General features: G+C 39.6%; 2 protein-coding genes across 4 annotated transcripts in view; one reads left to right on the top strand and one right to left on the bottom strand.

Moving 5' to 3' along the window:
- Positions 1–44: 44 nt before the first annotated feature.
- LOC121341114 (protein NPAT) lies at positions 45–23,598 on the bottom strand. 3 transcript variants are annotated; one of them, XM_041414364.1, is made up of 18 exons: positions 23,465–23,598; positions 20,412–20,530; positions 18,681–18,741; positions 17,185–17,257; positions 16,739–16,782; positions 15,804–16,034; positions 15,189–15,273; positions 14,067–14,199; positions 13,486–13,577; positions 13,315–13,402; positions 11,453–11,549; positions 10,899–11,030; positions 8,444–10,138; positions 7,072–7,187; positions 6,819–6,978; positions 5,780–5,837; positions 2,540–3,701; positions 45–1,730 (listed from the first exon to the last, which is right to left on the bottom strand). In XM_041414364.1, the coding sequence occupies exons 1-18, from the start codon at positions 23,499–23,501 to the stop codon at positions 1,653–1,655; spliced, it is 4,461 nt and encodes a 1,486-aa protein (XP_041270298.1). In that variant the 5' UTR covers positions 23,502–23,598; the 3' UTR covers positions 45–1,652. The 3 variants fall into 3 exon arrangements, with proteins under 3 accessions (XP_041270298.1, XP_041270307.1, XP_041270316.1); XM_041414373.1 differs by having other exon boundaries at positions 6,870–6,978; XM_041414382.1 differs by lacking the exons at positions 15,189–15,273; positions 15,804–16,034; positions 16,739–16,782; ... (2 more) ...; positions 20,412–20,530; positions 23,465–23,598 and having other exon boundaries at positions 14,078–14,198.
- A 789-nt stretch (positions 23,599–24,387) lies between these two features.
- Positions 24,388–26,629, top strand: part of ATM (ATM serine/threonine kinase) — a 56,421-nt gene continuing 54,179 nt past the window's right edge. The window contains exons 1-3 of the mRNA XM_041414596.1: positions 24,388–24,450; positions 25,455–25,555; positions 25,641–25,753. Coding sequence (XP_041270530.1) covers positions 25,484–25,555; positions 25,641–25,753 — 185 coding nt within the window. The 5' untranslated portion in view covers positions 24,388–24,450; positions 25,455–25,483. The remainder of the gene's footprint in view (positions 24,451–25,454; positions 25,556–25,640; positions 25,754–26,629) is intronic.

The following is a 26,629-nucleotide window of genomic DNA, read 5'->3' as shown; positions in this document are numbered from 1 at the left end:
AAGAATTCGCTTGGTAACTCACATAGTGCTGCTACTGGAAATGGTTGTTTTCTCCTAAAAATTATTTGCAGTATGACAGCAGCTTGGTACTGAAGATACTTTTTTTCCTATGAAAGTGAGTGGATAATTCACATAGTTAGAACCAGAGTGCCTGAAATGGTGGGTAGTGGATGGCCCAGGCAAGAGTTACCTTCGGTCTCAAACAACAAATTGATTTTAAGTGTCACCATCACTATCAAGCATTTTATGCTTAGCACAATTTTTTGTGCTTGCCTGCCCTAGTCCCTCTGACAATTAGTGTTAGAACTCAGTCTTTAATATTGGACTCTTTGTCTTCAAAAACCACTGACCAACAGGACTTTTCTATTCAGTATCTGCAAAGCTCCTTAGTGAACTTAAAAACATTAAGCAAGACACACAACTTTTTATTAAAACAAAAATATTTATTCAAGCTGTAAATGCTATGCAGTATTTAGTTACTGGATGGGTTTAATATAAACATCTACTGCATAATCTTGGTTCCTTAGGAATCCTTGTATTGTATCTGAAACATTGCCCTGTTGCTGTACAGATCTCTTACAAGAAAACTTGCAAACTTTTTTTTTTTTTTAAGATGTCAACAATTTGAGAACAAGAAGAAATACCAGTAAAGAAAATTCTGTAGTTTTGGAGCAAGGTGTGCTCATTCAGCAAAATGTAGGCTGAGCTCCTCCTGCACCCCTTTTGGAGAGAGTTTATATAATAGCTATGACAACCTCTATGTTAAACAGAAAAATCAGATGCAAATTTTACCATGTCTGGCTAAAAATTTAAGAGTTAGATAGTGTAACTTCTCAGCAGTACAAATGAAAGGTGAGGGAATTGGCTTTTGCATTAGCACACACTGTCATTCTTGTTTAGCTGTTGCTTCAGTTAAGTGTTCATACTGAGTCACGACACCACATAAAAATATGTTGCTTAAAAACAGCTTTTGCATTTGAATGACATTCAGCAGCAAATACTGTAAAGAGAGAAGGCCTGTCCAAATTAAAGTTCCTGTTGGAATGACTGGCTGGGAAAAGCTCCACCAGATGAGAAATGCTTTTTGAAGTTTTACTGGCCTTATGTTCAGCTATTGGTATTTTTGTTATTTCGTTCAAAGCCTTACAACATGGGCTTGACAGTTAAGAAACAAGAAATTGTGTGAGCACAAGCCAGTTAGAGCTGAATATTTAAGTCCCTTTCAGAGTAAACAAAACAATGAGAAGTGGCCAAGGTAGCTGCCTCATCTTAGAGTGGTGAGTGACAAACACCACCTTTTCACAGACTGGCTGAGCGCTTCAAAGGGGTAAGTAGAGAAAGCAGCAGAACACAGACAACGTGGTCTAACAGGAAATGTACAATCTTTCTTACATTTCATTTACACAAATTTACAGTTTTGCAATTTAAATGGCTCTGTAATTATGCAAGTGCTTTTTCAAAAATAAACATATACCAACTCAATGATATTTACACTTTGCAACCTGCTTCAGAATCAGCACGACTTTGCTATAAAGTGAAACTTCAGTGCACTGAAAGTGCAACCTGCCCTTTAGAGTTAACTTCTCTTCCCATGCAAAACCTCAGCAGTGCTCCACTGAGCTTCAGATGGCCTCACTTCAACTTCTTTCTGTTCATTCATCGTAATGCAAAGACAACAAGAACTTGTCCACATCCATTCCTGCTGGAAAAGAATTTGGGAGCTTCTTTTTCTGTAGGAGAGGAAAATAACAACTGCGTTAAATACAAAGAACCTGGGGGAACTGAAGAGTCTGCAAGCATTCTTTTCTTCCTCATCCTTCCATTCACCTTTTCTCTGTTCCTGCACAAATCTGCCCCAGAACTCAGACACTGCCATGTGCCCTGCTCCATGGAATTGAGCATTTTCCAGTCTCAGTGTTTCCGGAGCATGCTAAAACTAACTATGGGAATGACAAAGTTATACTCCTTTTTGGTTATTTACATCCAAAGACACCTTTTTGTGTCTTACACCTTGGCTACTTGCCTTTAAATCCTCAAGTCAAAGGCGCAGTGCTGCAGTGCTGCATGCTACAGAGACTGGGAGTTTCACTAACGGTACTAAACAAGGATGCAAGAGCAGCCTGAATTCTAGTAAGGCCTTGTTGATGATTCCTCTCCGTGTGTGGAGACATCCCAGCAAAGGATTTTCCATAATATCATGGCTACAAGGCCTGCTTTGAGTTTGGCTTAATTCTTACATTCCACCCAAAAACTTGGAATTTAGGAACTCATTCAGTTGTAGGAGAAATAATGTAATTGTCATTGGTGCCTATTTAGAGTGAGTAGGAGTTACTCATATGTATCTGAAGACTAAAACAATCTTAAGAAAGCTTAGCTCAGAGTACACTCAAGAGGCGAAGTTGGAAAACTGGCTAATCTAAATAGGGTATCAGGAATTTTGCACTAGCATCTCTGAAGCATTCCATTACAGACAGTATACACGGAGATACCTAATACATATTTCGAAAATTCATTAGAAAAAGTAAATGTTTGTACTTGCCTTGATTTTCTTTTTTTTGGATGGTGTTGGAGAGCTCTGAAGCTCTTTTCTGTTTGCAGAACGGGAATTTCTCTCCCCCTCATTTAAGTCCTCCAACTTCCTTTTCTTCACGGTGCTCCTCAAAGCCCTGAACTGCTGGGTGTTGTCCTTGAGGGGGGTTGCAGTGCTAGTCCTTGCGATGGCCGCCCGCGACAGGATCATGAGGGTGTGTGCGGCCATGCTGACGCTGTTCTCGCTGCCCGTCTCGCTGGCGGGGCTGCAGGCGGGCAGGTCGGGCGTGGCGGGGGGCACCATGATGCGGGGCGTGGTGCTGTCCTCGGAGAAGCGCCGGCAGGTCGGCGTGCGGACGCTGTCCGTGGTGTCATCCGCGTGCCTGTCCCCAACGCCAGACGGCGTCCGGGGCACCGGCAGCTCTCCGTTCTCCACGGTCTTCCCGGCGGGGCTTTGCCACTGAATGTCCTGCAGCATCTCCACACACTGTTTTCCAAACGGGCTGGACAGGCCGAGGCCTTGGCCGGAAGCTTTAGCAGGTTCTCGCTTCGGCTCCTTCGAGGACAAAGACACAGACACCGATGATTTGCCGCTGCCAGCCCCATTTGACAGCGACCCCTGCTTTTTGTTCAGCTCTTGTACCGAAGCAACTGTCTTCTCATTCCATAAGGCAACGCTCTGTTGGCCGTTTGAGAGTTTGGCGGTGTCCTGGTTCTTCTGCTTTTCATCAGTATCCCTCCGTAGCTCATTTTCCTTGTTTGCTGTTGTCTTGTGGAAGGGATCTAATGACAGCCCTGCGGTTGCCACCTTCCGCTCGGGCTGTGCCTCCTTTGCAGATGTGCCTCTGTTGCTACTGACTTCTGGCCTACACAGAATTCTGGGCAATGTTTTGTCTTTGTCTCTCTTTGGTACCTGTGCCTTAGCAGAGGAGGATGCAGAGTCAACAGCAAATAAAGGGCTTTCGTTTCTTTCTTTCTGGGATGAACTCTTAGGAGCCTGAATTTGGGTGCTTCCTCCTGGAGCGGGCAGGACATTATCAAAGCAAAGCACTCTCCTGTGACTCTCACTCTGTCTTGAATTTGAGCTTGTGCTCTCTGCTGGTGCAACAGGTAAATTCTCTTCCACTTTCTTTCCTGGTTCTGCACTGGTAAGCTTGTCATAATTTCCAGCCCTGAAAACAAGATGAAAACATTTAATGTTTATTCTTACTAGGTAAGTTAATTTCACCTGGCTGGAAGTCCCCACCCATCCCTCTAAAAAGCTCTCTCCATCCTAAATACAAGTATTTTATCAATACACAAAGACCAAGAGTAAGGAATGACAACTGCAGAAAGCTCAGAGAAGGCTTTCTTAGCAAAAAGGTAAGAAACAGTCTGTACACTGAACAATTAGGTAGGCTGGGGCTCTTCAGCCTGGGAAGAGACATCACTGAGGGGAAATGCAACAGAGCTCTGAAGAAAGCTCACAAAAAGGACACTATCTGCTGCACCTTCCAGTAAAAAAACTAAGGGCATGAAATAACACTGCTGTTAGGTTCAAAACACAACACAGGGAGGTCTGGACAGTATACATAACTAAACCTGGGAACTTCTTTACCTTGGGATATTTGTGGATGCTGGTAGCTTACTTGACTTCAAAAAGAAACTGAGTGCATTCATGACAGGACAGTCCATCCCAGAATACTACTTACGGCTCTGGAATCTTGGAGCTGAAATTCCTAAGAGACTGCCAGAATATACTGGACAATGTAATCACATGTGTGCCTTGTACTCTTGCTATGCACTTGCTGTGCATGGTGGGACACTGAGCAAGAGAACAGTGGGCATCTGGACAAGAGCATCCAAACTCCCTGGGGCATGGTCTCCACCTGACAACCAGCCCCATCCTGTGAAAAAGTCACCAGTGCACTGTGGAAAGAAAAATGCTCCTGCTGTGTCAGCTCATACCACTGTTCTGTCTGTGCCCTCTTCCTGGCTTATGCTGCATTTCCAAGAGAACCTTTGGCATCACTCATCTATGCCTGTATGGCTCTCTCCCTGCACATAAGCCTCTATGATTTCTAAGAGGAAAAGTCAAGGTTTTGGGATGCCAACTTTGGCACCTTTGAAATGGCAGAAAAGGTCTGAGTGGTAGCAGTTTGTTTTACTTCCATGAAATTTGAGATGAGACCGAGGGTAGAAAGGGTAAGAAAGAAATTACACATCTTTGCAGGGAAGATTTTGCTGTCTTTGCTACGCAAAACATACATCTAGAGATCAATTAAAGATAACAGAAAGCTGACTTACCGAAGTGGTATGATCCAAGATCTTGCTTCTGTGTTTTTTAAAAAAATCAGTACTTTTTGTGTGCATGTATATGGTATAACTTGATGTATGGTTGGGATTTTTTAATAGGTTGACTTTAATGGTCCTGTTTTGTCTCCACTTTTCCAACATTTTAAGTGAGCTCTAAATGGGTAGTTTTTTTTTAAAGTATGTGCTAGTTTTCCAATTAAAAAAACCCTAGCACATACTTTAAAAACTAAGCACATACTTTTAAAAGTATTTCACCTCTTATATTTAAACTGAACTTCTGATCTCCTCCTACACTCTTTTGCTCATTCCAACATCCTTTTCTTTCAGAAGTCCATTAATGGAGAGGAGAGTTACTACTGCAGTCTTGCTTCTTTCTCTCATTTGCCCAACAGAAAAGTAGTACCTACCCCAAGAAATTTAGTTATGCTCGTCAACAAAGTTAGCATGCTCTTGTCCTCACCATCTCTGCACTCAGTTCTCACTATTTAAATGACCAAGCAGAGTTCTAATCTACACAGCTGGAACACAGATGCAGAACCCAATCTAATAAACTCTGCTGGATCTGGGTCAGAAAATGGTAAAGGGAGTGAGACTACACTACAAAACCATGGGTGCCACTCATGTGAAAAGAAAAAAACAAAGGTTTTAGTCGTTTAAACCTCACAGTAAATGTAACAGGCAATTCTCCTAGCTTAGACTCCACTCAAACAATTGAGACAGGAGACAATGAAGACAAAGCCATACAAAATTAACACAATAACAGTGACAAGACAATTCTAGCACAGGCTGCAGCAGTCCCAGCACACATCTGTATCAATACTCCTAGCAGACAGGCAGCAGGAAAGGGGGTACTGCTTCTGCTGCTACTAAAAAAAGCTCCTCTCTTCACCAGTACTGGATGAAGAAATTCACAACAGGAAAAAGAAAGCCAGTTTCAATACTTAGCACTACTGACCTCTGTGTCCATGGATTTGCATGGTTCAAAGGCTCAGCTACATTTGGTACCAATTTTCCTGGAACAATAGATGAAATATTAATGAATAACAGGTAAATAATTTCACAGTTTCAGTACAGTGACATTTCACCTGACAGAGAACCAATAAAGCAAAACCCAGCAACAAACTCTGCAGTATTTCATAACTTTAAACTTTACTAATTAGTAGACTAGTAAAGGTTCCCAACTAAGAACAAAGGAGAAGCTTGCTGTCTACACTTAGATAATACACAGCCCTGGCAAGACAAAACAAACTATCCTGAACTTAAAAATGCACAGTGGGGATTTCCAGATAGAAGGAACTTTCAGCTATCCATCAGCAAACCAGAATGCAAGCTACTATACAATCCGAGCTTTTATCTTAATTTGAAATTTCATTTTATTTTCATTTTTATGTGCAAACCTAGTCTTTTTTAAAAAGGCAGATAGGCTAAAGCACAAGTTGTCCTTATAATTCAATGTTTCTATTTTCAATTATTTTTCTTTACCCTTTTCCAACACTGAGATAGGAACATAACTCCAGTCTTGTCACAATTAACAATTTAAAGCAAGGTCTCAATGAAAAGAATATACAGAAGCATATGCCTGAAAGGGCAAAAGGAAAACAGACAGCAGAGTGCATTTTTTATATAAACATGCAACACTTCTAATAAATATTCTTCCTTAATAAATTTTTAGAACTTCTGACTCTTCTAATATCTTCATTACTATGTGGCTTGATTCCAATGGCAGGTGTAAACTACTTAAAACCAACAAGATGAAAAATAACCAGAAACATAAAGAAAAGTAAACTTTTAAAACTGCATGAGAGCCTTGAAACATTACATTTTGGTAATAAGCTTGATGCAAAAACTGGAATTATGTTATACGCTGGAAGTTGTTTGTAAAGTGACCTAACAGGAGTCACTAACTGCAGGTACAGACCACTCTCGAGACAGCCCAGCAGCTGCCAGGAATAGAAGCAGAGATATTTATAAAACTTTTTTTACTTGGAACTGACTTAGAACCCTCTGCTTTTCTTCTGCACCTCTCAAGAACGCAAGGCAGGCACCTGTAGTATTCCTGTTTCTTGCTCCAGGAATCTTCTGTGATTTAGGAGGGATGGGAAGCTTTGGGACACTTCCGTTGCACATTGGATTAGCCACAGGCATGTGAAGAACCTTGAAAAAATCAAAATATTCTATTACATTTTACCAAAGTACTTCTTATCACTGCAGCTTTAATCCTGAAAATCTTTATTTGTGATGTGCTACCTGGCAGGCAGGTGCTGAGAACGTATTTCCATTCTGTCCTACTACGGAGAGAGGTATCATTCCCACCATTCCTTGCAAAACTGGCTGCACTGGAGATGCAATTATAATGGCAGAACCTAAAAAATACCAAAGTGTTTAGATTGTACAGAAACTAAAAATACTTCAGTTAAAAGAAAAGCTTCTTAAAATTATGTATGGCAAGAAAACCTGTGGCAAGAAAAGCTCCAGATTTTTAGAAAAACTTCTGTCCTTTGCTATAGTTCACTACTAGAAAAAAGGGTAAGCACCAGTTTTGTTTTTAGTTTATAAGGAATTCCTTAGTTAAAGTCTGTTTTCCTTTTTAAGAGGTAGCTCCAAATAAAGCATGATAAATCTCAACATTTAAACTTTAATTTAAAGTGATTTATAAAAACCAGTAAATGTAACATTAAGTATCTTATTTAACTGCCAGATATATGGGAACTAGAAAATATGGAAACTATCCTAGCACATTAATTGAAAAGTGGAAGAATATTTTCAAAAGTGAAAGGAAACTGTTCCTCTCTCTATGACAGAAGTATTGAAGGTCAGAGTCGCATAAAGAAATACTAATGGCAGAAAAGGCTGTCACCCTAAGACCTTGCATGTACTGGTCTCTGACCTCAATGAAATGACTACACACAGAAATTCAAAGGTAACTGCAAAAAAGTTCATAGTTTTTGAAAAAAATCTAAATGTGGTGAAAGAAATCTAAATGTGGTGATTACAGCTGGTTTATAGCTGTTTTTTTCACTTCAAAAAGCACTAAAAATTTTTATTGCTGTAATAATAAAAATGCTTGTACGGATTATAAATCATGGAAAGAAACAATGTTATACTTTCATATTTACTTAAATGTACTTCTAATGCAGACTAGGTTTTGATATATGAAACAAAACCGAGGAAGTGATTTGGGAAGGACTAGATACATCTGCCCAGTTATCTACATGAAATATGGATGAAATATGGATATCTATAACACAAAGCATTCCATTTATAACAGGAATCTTATTAAAATAAAAACCTGTTTTATTTAGCCAAAGTAATAGAATCCTTTCCAGTGTAAATCAAAATATGCTTCCTACATCTAATGCTGCTAAAATTATATCAGTTAAGCTTCTGAAATACGAGGCTTTTTTTATTCAAAGCAGCCTGATCAATGACTGCTTGCAGTTTTATTTCATTTCTGCTAGCAACTAATATACTAAAAAAAAAGAAACTGTTGGATAGTTTCAAGTGGCAGACAATGCAGTTTAAAAATTGTTTACTTTTAATGCACTTAGGGGACAAACAAAAATAAGAAGACCACCATATAAACACCACATTTACAGTAATTTCCTAATAATGAGATTACCCTGTGGGAAGTTTGGGGAGACAGTCTGGTTTGCTGGAAATGTATTGCTGGATCTGGGAGGAGTCCGCAACTGTTGTACAGCTGGAGCTTGGGAGGCCAGTGGCATAGAACTGCCAGGCAATACAACTACATTTGATGGTGTTACAGCTGCACCCAAGGTTGTTGGATCAGTCATACACGTGGCTATGTAAAGGTTGCTTGAGTTCCCAAAAGCTGTGCTTGTGGCTGGCATCAACTGTATAAATCCCCCTTCATTGGAAAGATGAGTTGAACTTGCAACTGAAAAACCAGCGCACTCTTCATTCGCAGTGTTAACCGAGGTGACCACAGGATCCTTAGGTCTAAGCACAAGAAGATTCTGCTCTGCCAGAGCTGAATCCACATTTTTTTCTGTGTCTTCTGAAGTCAGACATTTGGGCAGGCCTGCAGTTTTGGTTGGGGATTTGGCTGGAGATGACAATATTATAGTAGGCAAATTTTCTCCTGTGATGCTGGAAACAGCATTATTTAGCTCTGTGTCTGATGCAATAAACGGATCATCACTGATGATGATCTTGAGGGACATTATATTAGAAGGATCAACATCCATCGGTTGACTACTGGAAGATACACTGCTTATACTTTTGGCCTCAGTACCTGACTCCTCTGCTGAGGATGCAGTTTCAGGGAGAGGAGAGTGACATATTTCAGAGGTAGTAAGATTGTTTTCAGTGGATACTACAGAAATGTCTGTACATGCATTATTACCAGACGAGAAATATAAATTATCAGTGTCTACTTTTGTAGAAGATGAAGGTTCTTGCATCTCTCCTTGTGTACCTTCTGTGTTTGGCAGTTCTGAAGGGAGGTTAAAGTCGTTCTTACAAGGCTTATCAAGTGTATGCTGATCATTTGAGTAAGTTTTGTTAGAAGTATCAACAACTTCAAGCTGCAACTCTGTTTTGTCAAGATCTGTGATGTCCACTGCAGATCCCGCAGCACAGTCTGCCTGTGTGCTCTGGTCCTGATGGTTGGAGGGGTGGCTGGAGCTCTCCTGTGAAACGCCAGGCAAGGCAGCTGGATCACTGGTTACAGTCTGCTCTTTTCCTGCCTCTGCCAATGGGCTAGAAATGGATGAGTTGCTTTTTCTCAGCAGTGCACTGTGGCCAGGGCTCCCATCAGAAGGGCTTCCAGGATGTCTTTTTTCAGACAGTGATGTATCTGGCAACAACGGACATTTACTTCCTGAATCAGTTTTGTTTTCACCAGCTATAGTATCCTCTGCCACTGAAATCAAAGGAATCTGTGCAGTACCAGAATGAACATATTCTAAATTAGGACTACTTTGAGAACTATCATTTTGTGGGCCTTTTTCAATTTCCATAGCACTCTCCCTTTCAGATACTAATGTAGACGACTCTTTTGTGATGTAAGTATCTGCACACTGTTCGTTACACTTGTTATCAGAACTTGGTCTCTTGTTAGGTTCGGTCAAATCAGACACTGAATCAAAAGCAATTTCAAGCTCTCTAATATGTTCAGGGGTAATGGCTGTAAGTACTTCAGTCTGCTTCTTTGGTCTACAGTTTCCATGCAGCTCTTCACTGGCTGGATTCTTCTGAGCCGTATCATCATCATTAATGCTGGTCTTCAAGGCACATGATTCTTCTCCTAACTGAAAGCCTTTACAGGATAGTGGTTCTGTAGAATTATCACCTGTAAAAGACAGAATTAACCAGTTCCATAATTATGAGAACAGATGATCCTTTTAAGAGCATTTAAGAAATACCTATCAGTTCAATGGAAAACTATTTCCCATGAAACTAAGTGGCAATAATATTACTCATCCTTACATTCAAGTTGAGGGGAATACATACAAAAAATGCACGTACACTAGATAATCTGGAAAATCAGTTTGTACATTACTAAGTACACACATAACGTGTAAATATCTCTGGTCACTACATCAGATTTCCAGAAGCACAAAATCTATCTCGTGATAAAAACCTCTTGGCACTACTTCTCATATACTTTCACTAAATACCTGCTACTCATGGACTATTTTTAAGAATGGTGGAGACAGACTAACATTCCCTTTGTCCAGAGTAAGACTCTTTTTGTGTATTAATTAACAGATACATTATAGAATAGAGATAAAAGATTAATATGGTTAGATGTAAAATATTCTCTTTATGTGCTCCCCAATGGATACTGCAAGGTATCCATTTATTGATAGTCTGCTTGCATTAAGGAGCTTATCAAGTACAATTTTAAAATACACTGATGGGACTACTGTTAAATTTAATAGATTGAAACTTTGTAACAGGCCAGGTGTATCTGTATGTTCACACAATGTAAATGTCCACAGGGATATTACCAGTGAAAAAATAAAATTCTACAATGTACAAATTGTCTGAAAATATTTTCATAATGAAAAGTTAACAGAGAAATTTTAGAGGAAAAAAAACCCACGTACATCTGTTAGTTTCTTCTGTTCCTAAAGAACTTCCAAATGTTTCCAGGCTATCCTCAGCCACCAGGACTTCATTCTCTACTCCACTCCGACCAGAAATACCAGCAGGTAGGTTCTTGTTTACCTTGCTCTTTCCTGTTTTCAAAATAAAGCATGAAGAATGGTTAAATATGTAATTTTCTACACATGTCATCACTACCTTTTAAATGGACCACAATGTAAAGATCTCCTTATAGTTCATGTGAGGATACCCCTGAAAATTTTACAACAGCAAACAAGTATAAACTATCATCCTTCAGAGCTGGAATGTCTAAAATAACAGCAATAAAACAATCACAGAGCCAGCACAAACCCAGAACATCAGCCACAGAAAAATGCTGTATTTTATAGCTGTATATAAATGTATCTAAGAATCTAATTCTGTATTAAGGCATACCAATGTCATTTCCCTTGCAAGAGGCCTGCTGAATTCTTTTGCTTTGTCAAGCAATGCTTGGGAAAGCTCATCATTCAGGATGCTTTACAGTAACAGTATAACTGAGTACAATGTAGCCTACCATAATCAAACCAGTCAAACAGAGCCTGGAAAGCTGGATCTGACTCTGTCTGCTCCAGAATGTCCTGGATAGCCTCTTCTGACATATGAATTTCACCCTGAGAAAAGACATGATATACAGAACTGTTAGTTACTTCCATAACCTAAAAAGAAAAACAGACAAGAAGGGTTTTCTTTTCTGACTTTTTAGTTCTATTATTTCTGCTCAGCACAGAAACAAAAAGACTAATGCTGGGAACATTTCTGCCACAAATTTAAAAAATCTTAGTGATTGAAGTTGAAGAAATAAGGTTCTTCAAAACCCAAATGTGTCTGTCAGACATCACCCCCACTACGTGTGTACTGGAGTATTCTCCACATAATGGCCAGCACTAACCAAAAAGGAAGACTTAATCTCAGGCTACACTGGAAGCTTATGCACCAGCTTACGCTTATGTGGTATGGATGCTGTGAGCCTGTACAAGGAAACTACTGGTAAAAAAAAATCCCCAAATTAATCCTAATTTCTTTGGTTTGAATATTCTATATATCTAGAAGCCAACACTAGGTAAATGAAAGTTTTATTTCATATACTCATTACATGTTCTATAATACAGCCTCCAACTGCTTCATTGTGGAAGGCATTTTGGAAATCATGGCTACATGGGACAGTGTGGGAAGGCTCCTGATTCTTGTTCTGTGGCAGCCCAGGAATAAAATGAGTATCCGGTACATACTCAAGCGATTAAATACAAAGTTTCTCCTGCCTTTCTGGAGACCCTCTAAGCACTCACCAACCTTTGATATATATATCCACCTTTTTTGCTATCTACCTCCACCTTTAAGTGTGGATATTCCATCTTATATTCTTGATTTTGTCTCAGCAACTCCAACCAAACCAAGAAGCTGCTTTATTTCTGCTCAGAAGAATGGAATACAGCTTTTTAGCTCTGTATTTTGACAACAACCGACCTAAAATCACCAAGCAACAGAAGAATAGCATTTATAAACCAGACACCTCTACTTCATAAACAGGAAACTGCCTCTACTCTCCTGTCTTTCTCATGAGGGCTGTGAAATTTCCCTCATTATAAGTCCTTTTTAATTCTGTGATTGCCAGCTGGAGACTTTCAGAAAAATTAAGGGAGAACACTGTAATTATGTTGAGTTTGTAGAAGCAGAACACACATTTCCTCCAAAAGCAAGAAAATAATAAATTGGAAGAAAAAGCATCATTATTTAGGCTCCAAAAATAATTGCTCTTGCTGCACTAAATGATCCATGCTTATCTTGGAGCAAATCACAAAATCAGATCAGATTAAATGTCTTTGGAGACAGCAAGGCATTTTAAATACTTTTTTTCTTCTCTAAGGCTATTGATTATATCCCCAGTCAGAAGCTGGTAGCCAATTACTGATATGAAAGATTAAGGGAGAAGCAGGCAGCTGGTGCCTGGGACAGAGTTCTTAAGCCCAGTCTGAGTGTAGGGCTACCAGCTAATTACTGCCAGAAGTAATTCCACTTCCTTGGCTTCAACCCGGCTGCATGCTAATGCTGCCTTGGAAAGGCACTGGGAATGAATTCAGAATGCTAAACTGGCACAAAGTGAGCTCCTGCAGAATGCCACTGCTCTGCCAGCTCAGCTGCTCGAACCTGCCCTGCACCACACAAGGTCAGAGGTCAAACCTCTGCAAGGGAAGCTGTGGAGCTGCCCCTGCACAGAGGGGAGCATCAGGGAGAATCAGCTGTGCTGGCAAACAGAAACAAAAAAGAAAGGATAGGAAGAGGAGAGAATATTCTCAGATGTCAGAAGTTCAGCATTAGTTCCATCATTCTCACATGCCTGGTCCTAAAAACAATGTGAACAGGGCAATCTACACCTACCTGAAGTCCAAGGATTTCATCAATTGAAGTCTCCTGTTCTGTGGGACCACTGTCTGTCTGTTTAGGGGCCTGAGCAACACTGCCATCACTGCAACACATACATCATTAGTTCAAAACTCAAAAATAAATAAAATAAGAATACATATTAAGTTTAAAGGTTCCTTTTATTACCTCCCCAGGATTTTGTTAATGTTTTCAGCGAGCTTCTCCTGAAGAGATTTGTTGCTCAAGATTTTTTCTCTGGCATTTTCAATAACCAGTTGCTGGAAAACAGTTTTGAAGTGGTCAGGTTTCTATTTTTAACATCACTAGAAAAGGAGCATGAATTTCTGACTAACCAGTAAAAAATAATTAAAAAATCAATTCAAAGAGAGAAGACTTTTATAACAGAGAGTCATCTGTGACTGCACTACATTGCTATGAAAATCAACCCAAAACATTCCTGTACTTCTACTCTCCTAAAGTACAGCAGGGCTTATTGTGCCTTCTGGTTTCTTCTCTGAAGAATTACTATGTTCTGACAACCTAAAGGTATCTTAGCAAAGTAAATAAACCGAGAAAAACAAAACTCTACGTAGCCATGTCAACTTTATGAATTTAATACACAAGAGCTAGTTCAAATACAAACCAATACATTTATCTTGTAAAGGTAATTTCTGTAAAAACCAGGAGGAAGAACATGTTAAAGACTAGTTCTCTTGAGTTTGACTTTGTTTCTTAAGTGTGAATACCTTCTGTAGGCATATACTCACTGGGAAGTTACCATCAATTAATTCTTCTAGGGGCTCACTTTCTTTTTCCACTACTGCTTCTTCAGAGTCTTGAGAACTTCTAGCTGCTGAAAGAGTTCCAGATGTTGCAACACTTTTCCTCTTCTGAGAGTCACTGGAACATTCCAAGAAATTTATGACAGAGTTTATGAGAAAATTGCAAACAGTAGACATAATGGTGAGTAAATCAAGTGCTTCTCTTTCTTTTTAGCAAACAAAAGACCTTAATCACCAGAAAATTAAGTACATATTGAAGATGTAGTAAAAGCTGGTACCTGTTTTGTTATCTCTTATGCATCTATTGTGTCTGCTTTTACAGAAGTTATAAATTTAGAGATTGTAGGTAAACAGCTCAATGGCAAACTGAATTCCATGCTCACTATTCAGCATTTACTGCCCCTCCACTACATGTTACTTAACTGGTGGTATCAGTTAATGGATCCTAATTAACTGCAACTCACAATCAGATTTGGGCATTACCACTGAAAACAAAGACTTCTCAAGGAGCACTTATTCTCAAATAAGAAAACAGGAAAAATAGTGTTTTATAGGAGACAGCGTAGGCTTTTCTGAAAACATCAACCAGCAGGGGCACTAAAATTACATTTAAAAAAATCAAGACAGATTAGGAAAGATTTGGGGAAAAATGGACATTTGAATCAGAGAATAAAATATGCAAAACTAGTGTAAGAGAAGTTTTTCACACAACTTCTAGTGCAAATATTAACATTTTTCTGACAAAATTTATTCAAATCAGTAGTTTTACAAAGTTACATGCACATTTTTATCAATTAAGAATTTTCATAATTGAAAAGCACATTTTGGAAGAAATACCAAGTCTCAGCTCTAAGATTATTTGCCTAAGTCTAACAGTTGAGTAAAGACCGAGTGTACACACAGAAACATGAGTCCTATCAGTCTACTGTTAAGCTCTTTGACGTCCCTTTCCTTTGTGAAACATAAAACACTGGCCCCCTCAACAGATCTTGCATTTGAAACACTCCACCACTGAAGTAAATTTGCACTAAGGGTTAGAATACTGTCTAATTTCTAAACAATTTAACAACAAAAACCACCACAAATCAAACCCACATTCCCGTTCACCTTTTTCGCCTTCCTGGAGAAAGCAAGTTTGAATGAAGTTTTCGTTCTTGTGATGTTGGAACTTGAATGTGTATGAGACCTCCTGCTTTATAGAGGGAAGCAAACAAACAAACAAACAAACAAAAAAAAAAAAAAAAGAAGTCATGATTCCAATACCTTTTCAAGTGACATTGTTAAAGCACTATGAAATCTACACATTGCTTACCATGTTCCAATCAATTCCTGGAAAGTCATACAAAAGAATTTGGTAGTACCATGGAAATGAGGACAGTCCTTTTAAACATATCCTGAAATAGACATCCCCTTAATGTCGATCATCCCTATCTGATGAAACAAGTTGTTTGAGTGAGGGTGAGAACCCAGAACAGAATAACCACAAATTAATCCACTTCTGATCTCTGAACTCACATTGGCAAGCAAGTATGCAAGAGCCATCTCTCTTCTGGGCACTTATTTTCTTTTAATCACCTGAACCAATCTGGAGAGCTGGGGAACAAAGCATGAATTTTCTGGAACTTTTTGGTGGAAGATGATTAGCCCTGATTTTAAAAAACTTCCATTGATAGCCACAGATTTTTCACAGAAAAATAACGTTTAAAAATTTTTGCAACTTACTGTTGATCTTGTTTTCTTGAGCTTGTGACTGGTTCACAAACAGTGTACTCAGTCTTGTCTGTGGGATGCTTTGATTTATTGTTTTGTGAATTACTTGAGGAGGTACAACAGAAGAAGAGGAATTCTGTTGCCCTGACTGATGGGCTACTGACAACAGTCCTGAGTTTGCAGGAGCTGACTGCTGAAGCATTCTCTGCCTCTTCATTTCTACAATTCCACTTCTTGTACGTACTGGAAATAAAGGCAAGATGAAAACACATTATAAGGGAATTTAAAAAAAATTGCTGATATTCACACAAAATCTATTTGAAATATTTAAACAATGGAACACCACCCAATCTAGTGAATCTCAAATCTGGGAACAATCACTATCTGTATCTCACACTCTCTTTTCTTATACAGTAAAAATACTACAAAGAAAAACTTATTTTTAAGTAAACCAAGTATTGGTAGCTCATTTTCAGCTTTTTTAATGAAAGAAACACCTTTAGATAAAACAAGTATGTTTTTGTATTTTGGTTGGATATATATTTGTATATATAACAAATGCTACAAGACTGTAATATGTTTTTATGTTCCCGTTACAGAAATCCACCTGCATTATAATTACACTGGCTACGTTTTAGTTCATCTATGAACCACAAATTAAGTCAGCAGATTCAGGAGTGAAGCAGCAGTTTTTAAACCTTTTAACCATGTAAACTTCCAAAAAAGTTTTTTTCAGCAGAGAAAATGCTATGATAGACAATTTATGCCCCTTGCAAAAAGCTCAGCTTTTTTTGTTTTCCTTTCCTGATCATTACAGTAATCCACTGACCACACTGAAGAGAACAGACATGCATTAATGATGGCTGCATAAGGCCCCTATTTTTTGCCAAAACTGGTAATTTTAATATAAAACCTACTGATCCCATGGAATTGACTCAGTTACTTACTCCTCTGGTTAGAAGAAAATCTGAAATCTGAATTCTGCATGCTCCTGAAAAATAAAGCAAGTGACAGAAATGAATGGAGCATAATGTAAGCACTCAGCTACATTGCTCTTTTCGTTCTTTCCAACAATTGTCACAGATCCTTCAAGTGAAGCTTACTGTTTCATTTTTGACCAAGTAACCACAAAGGTATCAGATTCTAAATGAGTCACAGTGTATTGCTTTATTACAGGAAGACTACATGCTCACACTAATGCCCTCCTTATTTACTAGCTCCTCCTTAAAATCTTTACATGTCTGCTCAACTATCAACTCTAACAGATCCATCTTTTTCACTGTCTTGCAAAGGAAACAGAGAGCTAAACCATTCTCATACAATGATAAGGGAAGTTGGTCAACATAGGGACTCAGAATGAAATATTACTTTCTTGATTTCAAAACTACATTACCTGATCTGAGAAAGTGTATAGTCTAATTTTTTCCACAGAGATGACATCATTGCTGGAACTTCATTTGTTGTTTCTAAAATGAACCATAAAAAGAAATTGATGCCCAAAACAGATATATGCTGAGAGAAAAGTAAAATCACAAGCAAAATCATTATTATGGAGTGTTTCAGACTTCATCTAACTTTAGGTGCCTAGTTGCCTTTTAACAGTCTATTAATTAGGGAGCACTAACTCCTAATTTAAAGAATTTTAATTTATATGGATACAGTCCTGGTTTAGAAGCCTTGATGAAACTGAACTAACAACTGTAATTCTTGGTGGAATTTGCACATGGTGTTAACTCCTCAGCAAACACATGCTAACCTAACCCATGCTAACCCGCCCCCCAGCTCACTTCTGGAAATGGTATTCATACTCCCAAGTGACTTTTGTGCCTTTGAAAATCATAAACCTGGCAGACAGGCCTTTAATAGTAATAGTTTATTTTATGATATTACCCGAACACATAAAAACATTTGGTCTTTTTGAAGCACAGAACATTAAAAGTGTGATGGAAAAGATAAGTAAACAGTTCAATTTACTAAGTTTTTCAAGATGCCAAGTACAAAGCATTTTGAAGGAAGTACGTCTGTGTCTTAGTTACCATTTCTGTCAAACCTAGTGTGAAAGGAAAAAAATGTTCAGAAATGTTCCATGTATGATTTTTAATACCAAGCACCATTAAAATATAATCATACAATAGATATCAAAAACCTACTGTAAGATTTGGCAACATTCAGAAGAGTGATAACTAATTTCAAAAATAGCAAATGCTCTAGCTATGTCTACAGTATTCATACAAAATATTAAGTAGTTCTGAAACTTTTTTAGTTAGTCTTAAAAGCAAGACAAGAAATATTTCATACCATAGGACTCCTGATTAATTCATGGAATCATAGAATACCTTAGGTTGGAAGGGATCCGTGAGGATCATTGAGCCCAACTCCCTGCCCCTCACTGGGCTACCTAACTCCAAACCATGTGACTAAAAGCATTGTCCAGATTCTCCTTGAACTTTGACAGGGCTCAGTGCCATGACCCTGAGTAGCCTGCTCCAGTGACTGACCACTCTCTCAGTGAAGAACGCTTTCCTAAGATCCAATTTGAACTTCCCCTGACACAGCATTTCATTTTTCTCACATTCTGTTGCATCCTCCCCAGCACCGACAGTATAAACAATAAACAGGATAATTTCACAAGCAGAAACCCATAAATTTTGCACATTTTATTACATCTCCATGCTTTTGAGATATAAAAATGCTCACATTTGCTGGCATATGCAAATTAACATAACCAATTACTTTTGCTCACTAGATGTCATGGCTGTTGGCTGCGTAGCATGGTAACCTTCAAATTGTAGCCTAAATGGGGGATTACTCTAAGACCATCCACCTCTTCCTCAAGGAGTTCACCACAGATAAATAAAAATAAAACAACACCTCATTCTGAAGGCTTACCTTTTGTTTTCATGGCTACGTATTCGTTAAGAATAGTTGTCAAGTTTTTTCCACACAGCGACTGGAAAAAAAACCAACTGATCTTAGAATCTTCACTAATAACTTCTGCTTCATCTGCTGTATCACATCATAGTTAAGGAGCTCTTTAGCAGTCTACACCATGCTGACCCTCAGTACAAGGGACTGTACTTGGCAGAGAGCAATCAATAGGACAAAATCCTCTCATGTACCCAAAATGTGAAGTGCTCTATCTCAAGGCACAACACTGGTAGTTAGAGCTCTCTGACCTTCACTCACCTTTTTTATTATGGAATAAAACCACGAAAATTAGATGATGAACAGCATGATATTCATTAGCCTGTTACTGATGAGCAGTAACAGACTAATGAGTATGCATCATGTTGGAAAACAACATGCACTAAGATGCAAATGTGAAGGAACCTCTGTCTGAAGCAAAATTTTTAACAGTCACATAGAATTAACCTTCTTATCATGTTTACTTGTCCTGTTATTTTAGGTGACACAAAGATAATTAAAATTTCAAAGTTACCACTATCCTGTACCTTCCTCTCTCGTTTACTAGTGGGAACTCTACAAGACATGACAAACATGGCCCTTTATTACAAGTATTTGAGCTGAAGTAGGAATTTTGTCTTAGACATTATGATATCACTTTTATGTGAATAATAGGAAAAACATTTCTACTGAGAAAAGGATGATTTTTATAAAAAAGATTTATTAATCTGGATAACCTATCTACATTTAGGTTTTCTAATTTTTGCTGGCCATAGCTTGGTTCTCAACTCCCTACCACCGAAGTACAGATGACTGAACACTTGTAAATAAAATAAATTCAATAGTTTGTTTTGGAAAGGTGGATCAAGGTGCACCTTGGACCTCAGAAAAAACTTCCACTAGTTTTGAAAACTGCAACTAGTTTTGAATACTGTGGGCAAAATCCCAGACAGCGAAATTAACTAATATACTGGAAGAATGAAACAGAAAACATGAAGAGGACACACATGTAAACACTAACAGTTTGATACACAGCAATACCTAAACCCTGTAATTTGCACAGTATAGTAAAAATTCCATTCTGTATATTTGTTAAAAATGTAAACTATCTAATTATGCTCTAGAGCTCTACACATGCACCTACAGATGTGTCTGCACACTATTTATGTAACCCAAAATTCCCCCTTTCACCCAGAACAATGCAGATGATACTGAACAAAGAGGAGGCTGAGCACAGTTTCTGTCAATAATTTGGTAGACTTGGATAAATCTGAGGTGCCTTACCTAAATGTTTACCAATATACCTGAAATGGAACATTATTGGCTGCCATGTCTAGAATAGGAAAGTGATCTTCAGTAAATTAAAAAAAACAGCCCTAAAATTAATAAAACCCGTGTGACAACACCCTTCCATAAATCAACCTCAGAGCTGTAATGCAGACTAAGCATAATATGCTGAAACCAATTTGCAAATTCAATTTGCATACTTCACACTTACATTGTTTAAGTGTTTCACACTTAAAAATGTTTCTTAGTAAGCTTAAATACTAGAAACCAAATAACTGCTAATATCACAGGATGAAAAAACACCAAACAAATCAAATAGCACACATTTTAAGCAACATTTGAGAATTAATCGTTAAACTGAGAAATCCCCAATATTGTTTTCCATGGATGCAAGACAATGTAACTTCCTGCTTTCAAATACAAACTCACCAGCAAGCAGGCTGGAATAAAACCATCTTCTGTGCAGTGCTCCGCATATTCTTTCAAATCTGAGCTTTCCAGAATGAATTGATGGCAGGTAGCTTGAAGATTTTCCTGTTGCAAATAGCCTGCAACAAATCAGATGGAAAATTTTGCTATTTCATTAATTACTTCTGCTCAATAGGTATCAAAAATATAGATTGGAATTCCACTGTATTTACAAAGTATTCAAGACTGGAAGCGAGGCAATATGAACAAATTTTGGTTTCTCTTTAATACACGCAAGAAAATAAAAAGTTCTCAGTTCAGAAGGCTGACAAACAAACTCTCATATGGGCTGAACCACCCTATTTGATACTTCAATGGAAATCCACAATATTTTGTTAATAAAATGCATTGCTATGTAAGAGTAATTCTCCACACATTGTACTGTTTCAAAATAGGTAAAACCTGTACAGCTGCTGCAACAGTGGATAAAATTTCTTAAAAATATTGGCATTGTACAAAAATTAATAACAGAAAAGTAATCTGTACAGTAACTTTCATTTAGGATAGATGTACTAGATGCATATTGTGCTCTCTACACTCTAAGACTCAGTAGTTGTTGTCACAGAAAATGTACTGATAAAGTTTTCTTTTGCAAAATTGCATTCCTCATCAAATACATTCTTCTTTAATCAAACTTTTTACCCTGCTTTAATCTTCAAACACCTTAAACACTAAAAGATAGAAATGGATGAAGGATTCCAGAACAAAGAACCACAAAGAGAACATTTCTTCTTCCTCGTTCATAGCAGAGCTCAGCATAGAATGTTTTAAGGATAAGACAAAACATGTGCCTAGTTATGCAGGATATATATACATTATCTGTTTCAATGGACTCCCAAAATGGTCCACCTTAGTTCAGGAATGCCTACAGAAAAATGTGCCCTTTAAGTTTAAATGAAAACAAATTTATCTTTCAGCAGATCTGAGTACAGATGAAGAAAACAAATCGTATTTCCAACACACAAGCCTTGTTCAAGTCTTCAACAAGTAGGCAAACTTGAAAGTTAAACACAGCCTGGGAATAACCACTGTGAATTTAATCACAATGTATGAGTAGGCCTATCTGACAGAAAACATTAGTGGTACCTGTAGAAAGGAAAGGAATATCCCATTTAATTTTTCAACTACATTTTTTCTAGAAAAAACTCAAGCCACAAGTGGCTGAATGTGTATTTCTGGTAAACATGATCATATCTCACTGTTGTCCAGGCTGGAAGTTGGGGTATTAGGCTCGGTGGAGCTCTGATCTGTGCTGGTATGACTGCTTTTACAGCCAAACTTACCTGAACACTCACACAAAAAGTTGCAATTTTTCTTTCTTGAACCTACTACTACAGTACCACAAGGGATGACTGAATGCTTGCGTACGGGCACGTTTTACGTACACCAATTTCCTGGTAATAAAGCATTCCAAAGGCTAAAAATGCCTGTGCAGCTGGCCCAAAGTGCTCGTGCACACACTGTATAATGACATAGGACTATGTGGTCCCTAAGGTTGCCAAAATCAAATTAAAGGCACAAATGGTGACATATGTTTTGAACGTGCGGAAATTATTCAGTATTTTGTCCTACCTTAAGAAATGTCTTGCTCATAGTACACATTCACTCTTCAAATTAGGAAAAGATAAATGTTCTTATGCATTTTCCTGTTTGTGAGCTCAGCTTATCATTTCTGTTTTGTTTCTTTAACAAATATTCACCAACTTTCATACCACCAGAAAGATTTTGGTGGGGGGGTTGGGGGAGAAAGATGGAAGAGCTGCACTGGAAAGTCTGTTTACCCACTGAAATTCAGAGATGCCTCACAGAAGAGGAATCTCTATTAGAGAACAGAAATGCTTACAAGGAATATCCTGTTCCACAACCTTAGGTTGCTCAGAGGTTCTCCAGGCATGATGCCTGCTCCACACCACAACAGACACAAGATAGGGTGGATCATTCTCAGCACACAGGATGTTGCCAAGGTTGTGTACTCCGTCTGCAAGTCTCAGGTAAGAACACAGATAAGCATTCTACCTGGAAACTTGTAACTTCCCCAGCCTTGTTTGGAAGAGTGCAATGAGAGATCTCACTTGTATGAATTCAAATCTTCTTTTACAGTCCACGGAGCTTCTAAAAATCCTGTTACTTCACAGTAATTAAAAAACTGCATCTCTTACTAGCCTTTTTTTCTCAAGACAATAGCAAGTAGCATGTCAGGTAGTATTTAAAAGTAAATTGTGCTGGGGGAACACTGAAGAAGAGATTCAATGGCATTGAATTTTAAAAAACTGTGAACAACTGAAAACTGAATCTCACAGGGCAAGCTGCCAGGAAATCTTGGCAACCTGTGCCAATAGGCACTTACTATGTGTGGGACTGAAATATGTGGGTCATATTTTTGCTTACCATCGATTTGCTCTCACCTTTGGCAGCACCTAAATAATCCAAAGCATTAAGTAATTTTAAAAATTCACTGTCTGCTGCCAGCGTACTGAACACACTTATGCTGTGCTTTCCACAGATTCTGATCACGCCTGAACTTTTAGTGCACCCTCAAAAGTGAGCAAAACACGGCCGGAAAGAAAAATCCCAGCCTTCCCTGGGATTTCAGGTCACCCTTGGACTCCTCCTGTGATCAGGAACTGTTTAAGGACCGCTCAGCAGCTCTGAGCAGCTCAGCAGCGTGGAGACCACCACGTTTCCGTGGACTTCTGAAGAAGCCGAGCCCAAGGCACGGCCGGGGAGCGGCCTGGTCCCTCAGCACCCGAATCCCTCAGGAGCGAGCTGCGTTCGCTCCCCGGCAGAGGCCGGGCCGGAGAGCGGCGGGGGCCAGCCCAGGGACTGTCCAGGATAAACCCCGGCAGTGACAATCCCAGCCTGGGGGACCAAGAGGCGCTGCCGAGGGTCAAGGGCGAAGCCGGCTGCGTCCCGCCGCGCCTCGGGCGGCTGACAATGCCCGGCAGAGCCCTCCCGGCGCGGCCGGTGGTCCGCGCCTCACCCGTGCATCCCTCCGTCCCTCCCGGCTCACTCACCCAGCACCAGCCGGGCCACGTCGGACGGCAGCAGCATGGCCCGAGGCGGAGCGGGGCACGGGCGGGCGCAGCTCCCCGAGCGCAGCCGGCCGCCCCGCCACCCAGGCGAAGGCGCGGAAACTCCGCCAGCCAGCGCCGCGCCCGGCCCCTTCCGCCGGAACCCGCCGCGGCCGCTCATCCGCTTCCAGGTCCGCCCGCAGCAGCTGCTTCCACACGTGAGCCCCGCTCCGCTCCGCTCCGCGCCGCCGGGAGCGGGGCTGCGTGCGCCGCGGCCGAGGTGAGGGGCCGGGCCCGGGCGGGGCGGCCGCGGCCCCGGCTGCGGGTGCTGAGGGGCGGCTCGCGGGCTGCGGGCGCCGGCGCGGGGGGCGGCGGCCCCGGGGTTGCCGGGGACCTGAGCTGCTGCTGGGCGCTGCGTGTCTGCCTGTGCTGGGGCACCTCGGAGCGCCTCAGCCAGCTCTTCTCTCCGCCTTCCATGGTATTTGGTGCGCCCGCATTCCCATGTGTCGTGTAGCGCGTGAAGGTGGCTGTCATGTGGTAGTTGGAAAGCTGTGTAGCCAAGAAGATAAGTGGATTCATTCTTGGGAATTTTTCACTGCTTTTGTTATGGCTGTTGGAACAGCAATAGGTACAAACGAGAGGGCTGCCTTCTTGAATGCCCAGGCCCTACAGCAGACGACCCCTGTTGCCACAGTTTTCGACCAAGCGCATCGCAAGCCACTGGTGTTCAAAAAGTTTCTTTCTCTTTCGTTTCCGACAAAAGCATCAAGTGTGCTGAGTTGGGTTATTTTTTGTTCCGGTGCCCAACCACCAGAGGGACAGAGAGTGGTTGAACATTGACACAGGCTCCCCAGGGAAGAGCTCACAGCGCCAACTGGGAGTGTAAGAGCTGTTTGGACAACACTTTCAGGCATATGGTGTCATTCTTGTGTCCTGCACAGGGCCAGGAATTGGGCTTCGGGGGTCTTTGTGTGTCCCTTCCAACTCAGGTATTCTATGATTCTTGAAGTTAGTAAAGGAGCACTTAATTTAAATAAGTGCAGTTGTACAGTACAGGCAGCCTTCACACTTAAAATATGTTAATTTTCATACGCATCTATCAGTCACCAGATCTCTGATTGTACTTAGTCCCAGCCTGATCTTGATTGAAGCCAAAGGAAATAAATGCAGTCTAAGACAGTAGATATTTAAAGTTTTACTTAATTAAATGGCTATTTTTATATTCTCATGTAAGGACTCAAGATGCAGTGCTGTGCATCATGAATGCCTGTTCTCCCTTGCTTGTTACAGCAGCAGCATGTGTTTGGAGTTACTTCCAGCTTTTGTGATCTGTCTTTTCCAAACAGGGTTTCTCTCAGGTCTTCTTTAAGGGTATTAAAGAAACATGTCAGTTAAATAGAATGTCATGGTTGTGATCTGCAGCACCATAACTTTATTTAATGCAAGGTCTAGGCAATTTCAACCTCTGTCAAAGAAGAGGAGGTGTAATTTTAAGCGCTCACAGAAGGAAAAAGTAGGTTTTTTGTATGACTGATACTTAATCATCCTTTGACATGTCGAGTCCCTGGGGGTTTTTCAATAGTGCATACCTATGAAAATGTACAATGTGAGAGAGCATTTTCCAAGTGCTGCTCACCTGGCAGTATCAGGTTAAGGGAGCTACTGAAAGTTGGTGCCGCTTGCCAGAATGTATTTAGCTCTGTCATTCTTGCTGTAATTGTCCTCCCAATAGCACTCATAGAGGGGGAAGAAGCCAGAGTTGTGTGAAGGGGCTCTCTGCAGTTATTCTGTGACTGTTCTCTGTGGGAACAGATCGCATTCTTGACATGAAACTGCTTCAGTTTTGCAACCAGTAAGACTGACCCAGCTGCAAATGGGCTTTTCCTTGAAACATTGAACATCGTGGTTCTGTTTAATACTGGACTTTCAGTATACTTTTTTACTTGGCTGTGTGGTCAATAATTACTGTTTTATCCATTTCTTCTGTGTGCAGATATAAATGACTCTTCTTTAAGCTGAACCATGAGTCTTGCATTACACGATCTGCTGGTTTGTTGTCGTCGCCTTGAAAATGAGAAAGCTGTGGAGCGAAGGGTAACAAGTTTTCTTTTGGGTGGTGTACTTCAAATAGCAATGAAGGGAATCATAAACAATTATTCTTCTTGTAATACATTTTCAGAAGGAAATTGAAAATTTCAAGCGACTTCTCCGTGATTCTGAAACAGTTCTCCAGCTGGACCGGAATTCTGATTCTAAACAAGGAAAGCAACTCAACTGGGATGCTGTATTTAGGTAGTTTCTGGGTTTTATTTGTGAATGGTGACCATTTTCTTGAATGGGACATCATTCTTTTGTTTGTTAGGCCTATTTTAATGCTTTCTGTATATTGATTTAGACTTCTTGTCAGCTTATAAACAAGTAATTACTTACCTTAGTGTCCAAAAGAAGTAAGTTTAAAATGGTCAGAAGTGCCACTTATCCCTTACAGAAAACTGCTAGGAAACTCATTAATTGGGTAGATTCTTTTCCTTGCAAAAATAATAATTACTTTCTTCTATGGAAAATTATTCTTCGCTTCTGATTTTTCAATCTATAGTTCTTATGTAGATTACAGGTAGCTTTGTTAAAGTTTCTTGTGTTGCTGAATTCCTCAAGACACAGTAGAAGGACTGTGGCATGTTTGTAGAGGATAATCTTTGATACAATCTGCTTCAGGTGTACTTTTAAGATTGGACTAAGCATGAGTATGATAAGTTCTTACAGCAGCTTCAGCCAGTGTTAAATTTCATGGTGAAAGTTCATGTAAATTATTATTTTTCATTGAATGGGTTCCTGCTTTCCATTATGGTTTTTAAATTTGACAGCATTGGAATAGTTTTTGTTTCACAGGTATGCCAAAAGTTTCATAAAAAGTACTTGATAAATTTTATATGTTGCTTTAGAGACAGTAATATATTAGGAATACATAGGAGGAATACAAAAATAAAGCCTCTAAGCTGAATTCAAATAGAAGGCCAGAAAATCTGTAGCAAATGCAGTGACAAATACAGTTAAAAGTTTAATTTATTCATAGATCTAAAATATAATCCATATATTAACTTTGAATTATAAGGAAATAGGACTTGAAGGCTTTCCCAATAAAAGCAATGATAAGTACTTATTATTTTG

Source organism: Onychostruthus taczanowskii, unplaced genomic scaffold (genome assembly GCF_017590055.1).
Source record: "Onychostruthus taczanowskii isolate IOZ18803 unplaced genomic scaffold, ASM1759005v1 scaffold105, whole genome shotgun sequence".
NCBI classification, from domain to species: Eukaryota; Metazoa; Chordata; class Aves; order Passeriformes; family Passeridae; genus Onychostruthus; species Onychostruthus taczanowskii.
The sequence above is the reverse complement of the archived record's forward strand: the minus strand, read 5'-3'. Positions and strand labels throughout refer to the sequence as shown.

Excerpts from the sequence above, each read along its gene's own strand:
- LOC121341114 (XM_041414364.1), bottom strand. The coding sequence starts at position 23,501 with ATGCTGCTGCCGTCCGACGTGGCCCGGCTGGTGCTGG. Across the intron at positions 3,702-5,779 it reads GCAAATCCATGGACACAGAG|GGCTGGAAATTATGACAAGC; the intron begins GTCAGTAGTGCT and ends TCTTGTTTTCAG. Across the intron at positions 1,731-2,539 it reads CCAAAAAAAAGAAAATCAAG|AAAAAGAAGCTCCCAAATTC; the intron begins GCAAGTACAAAC and ends CCTCTCCTACAG.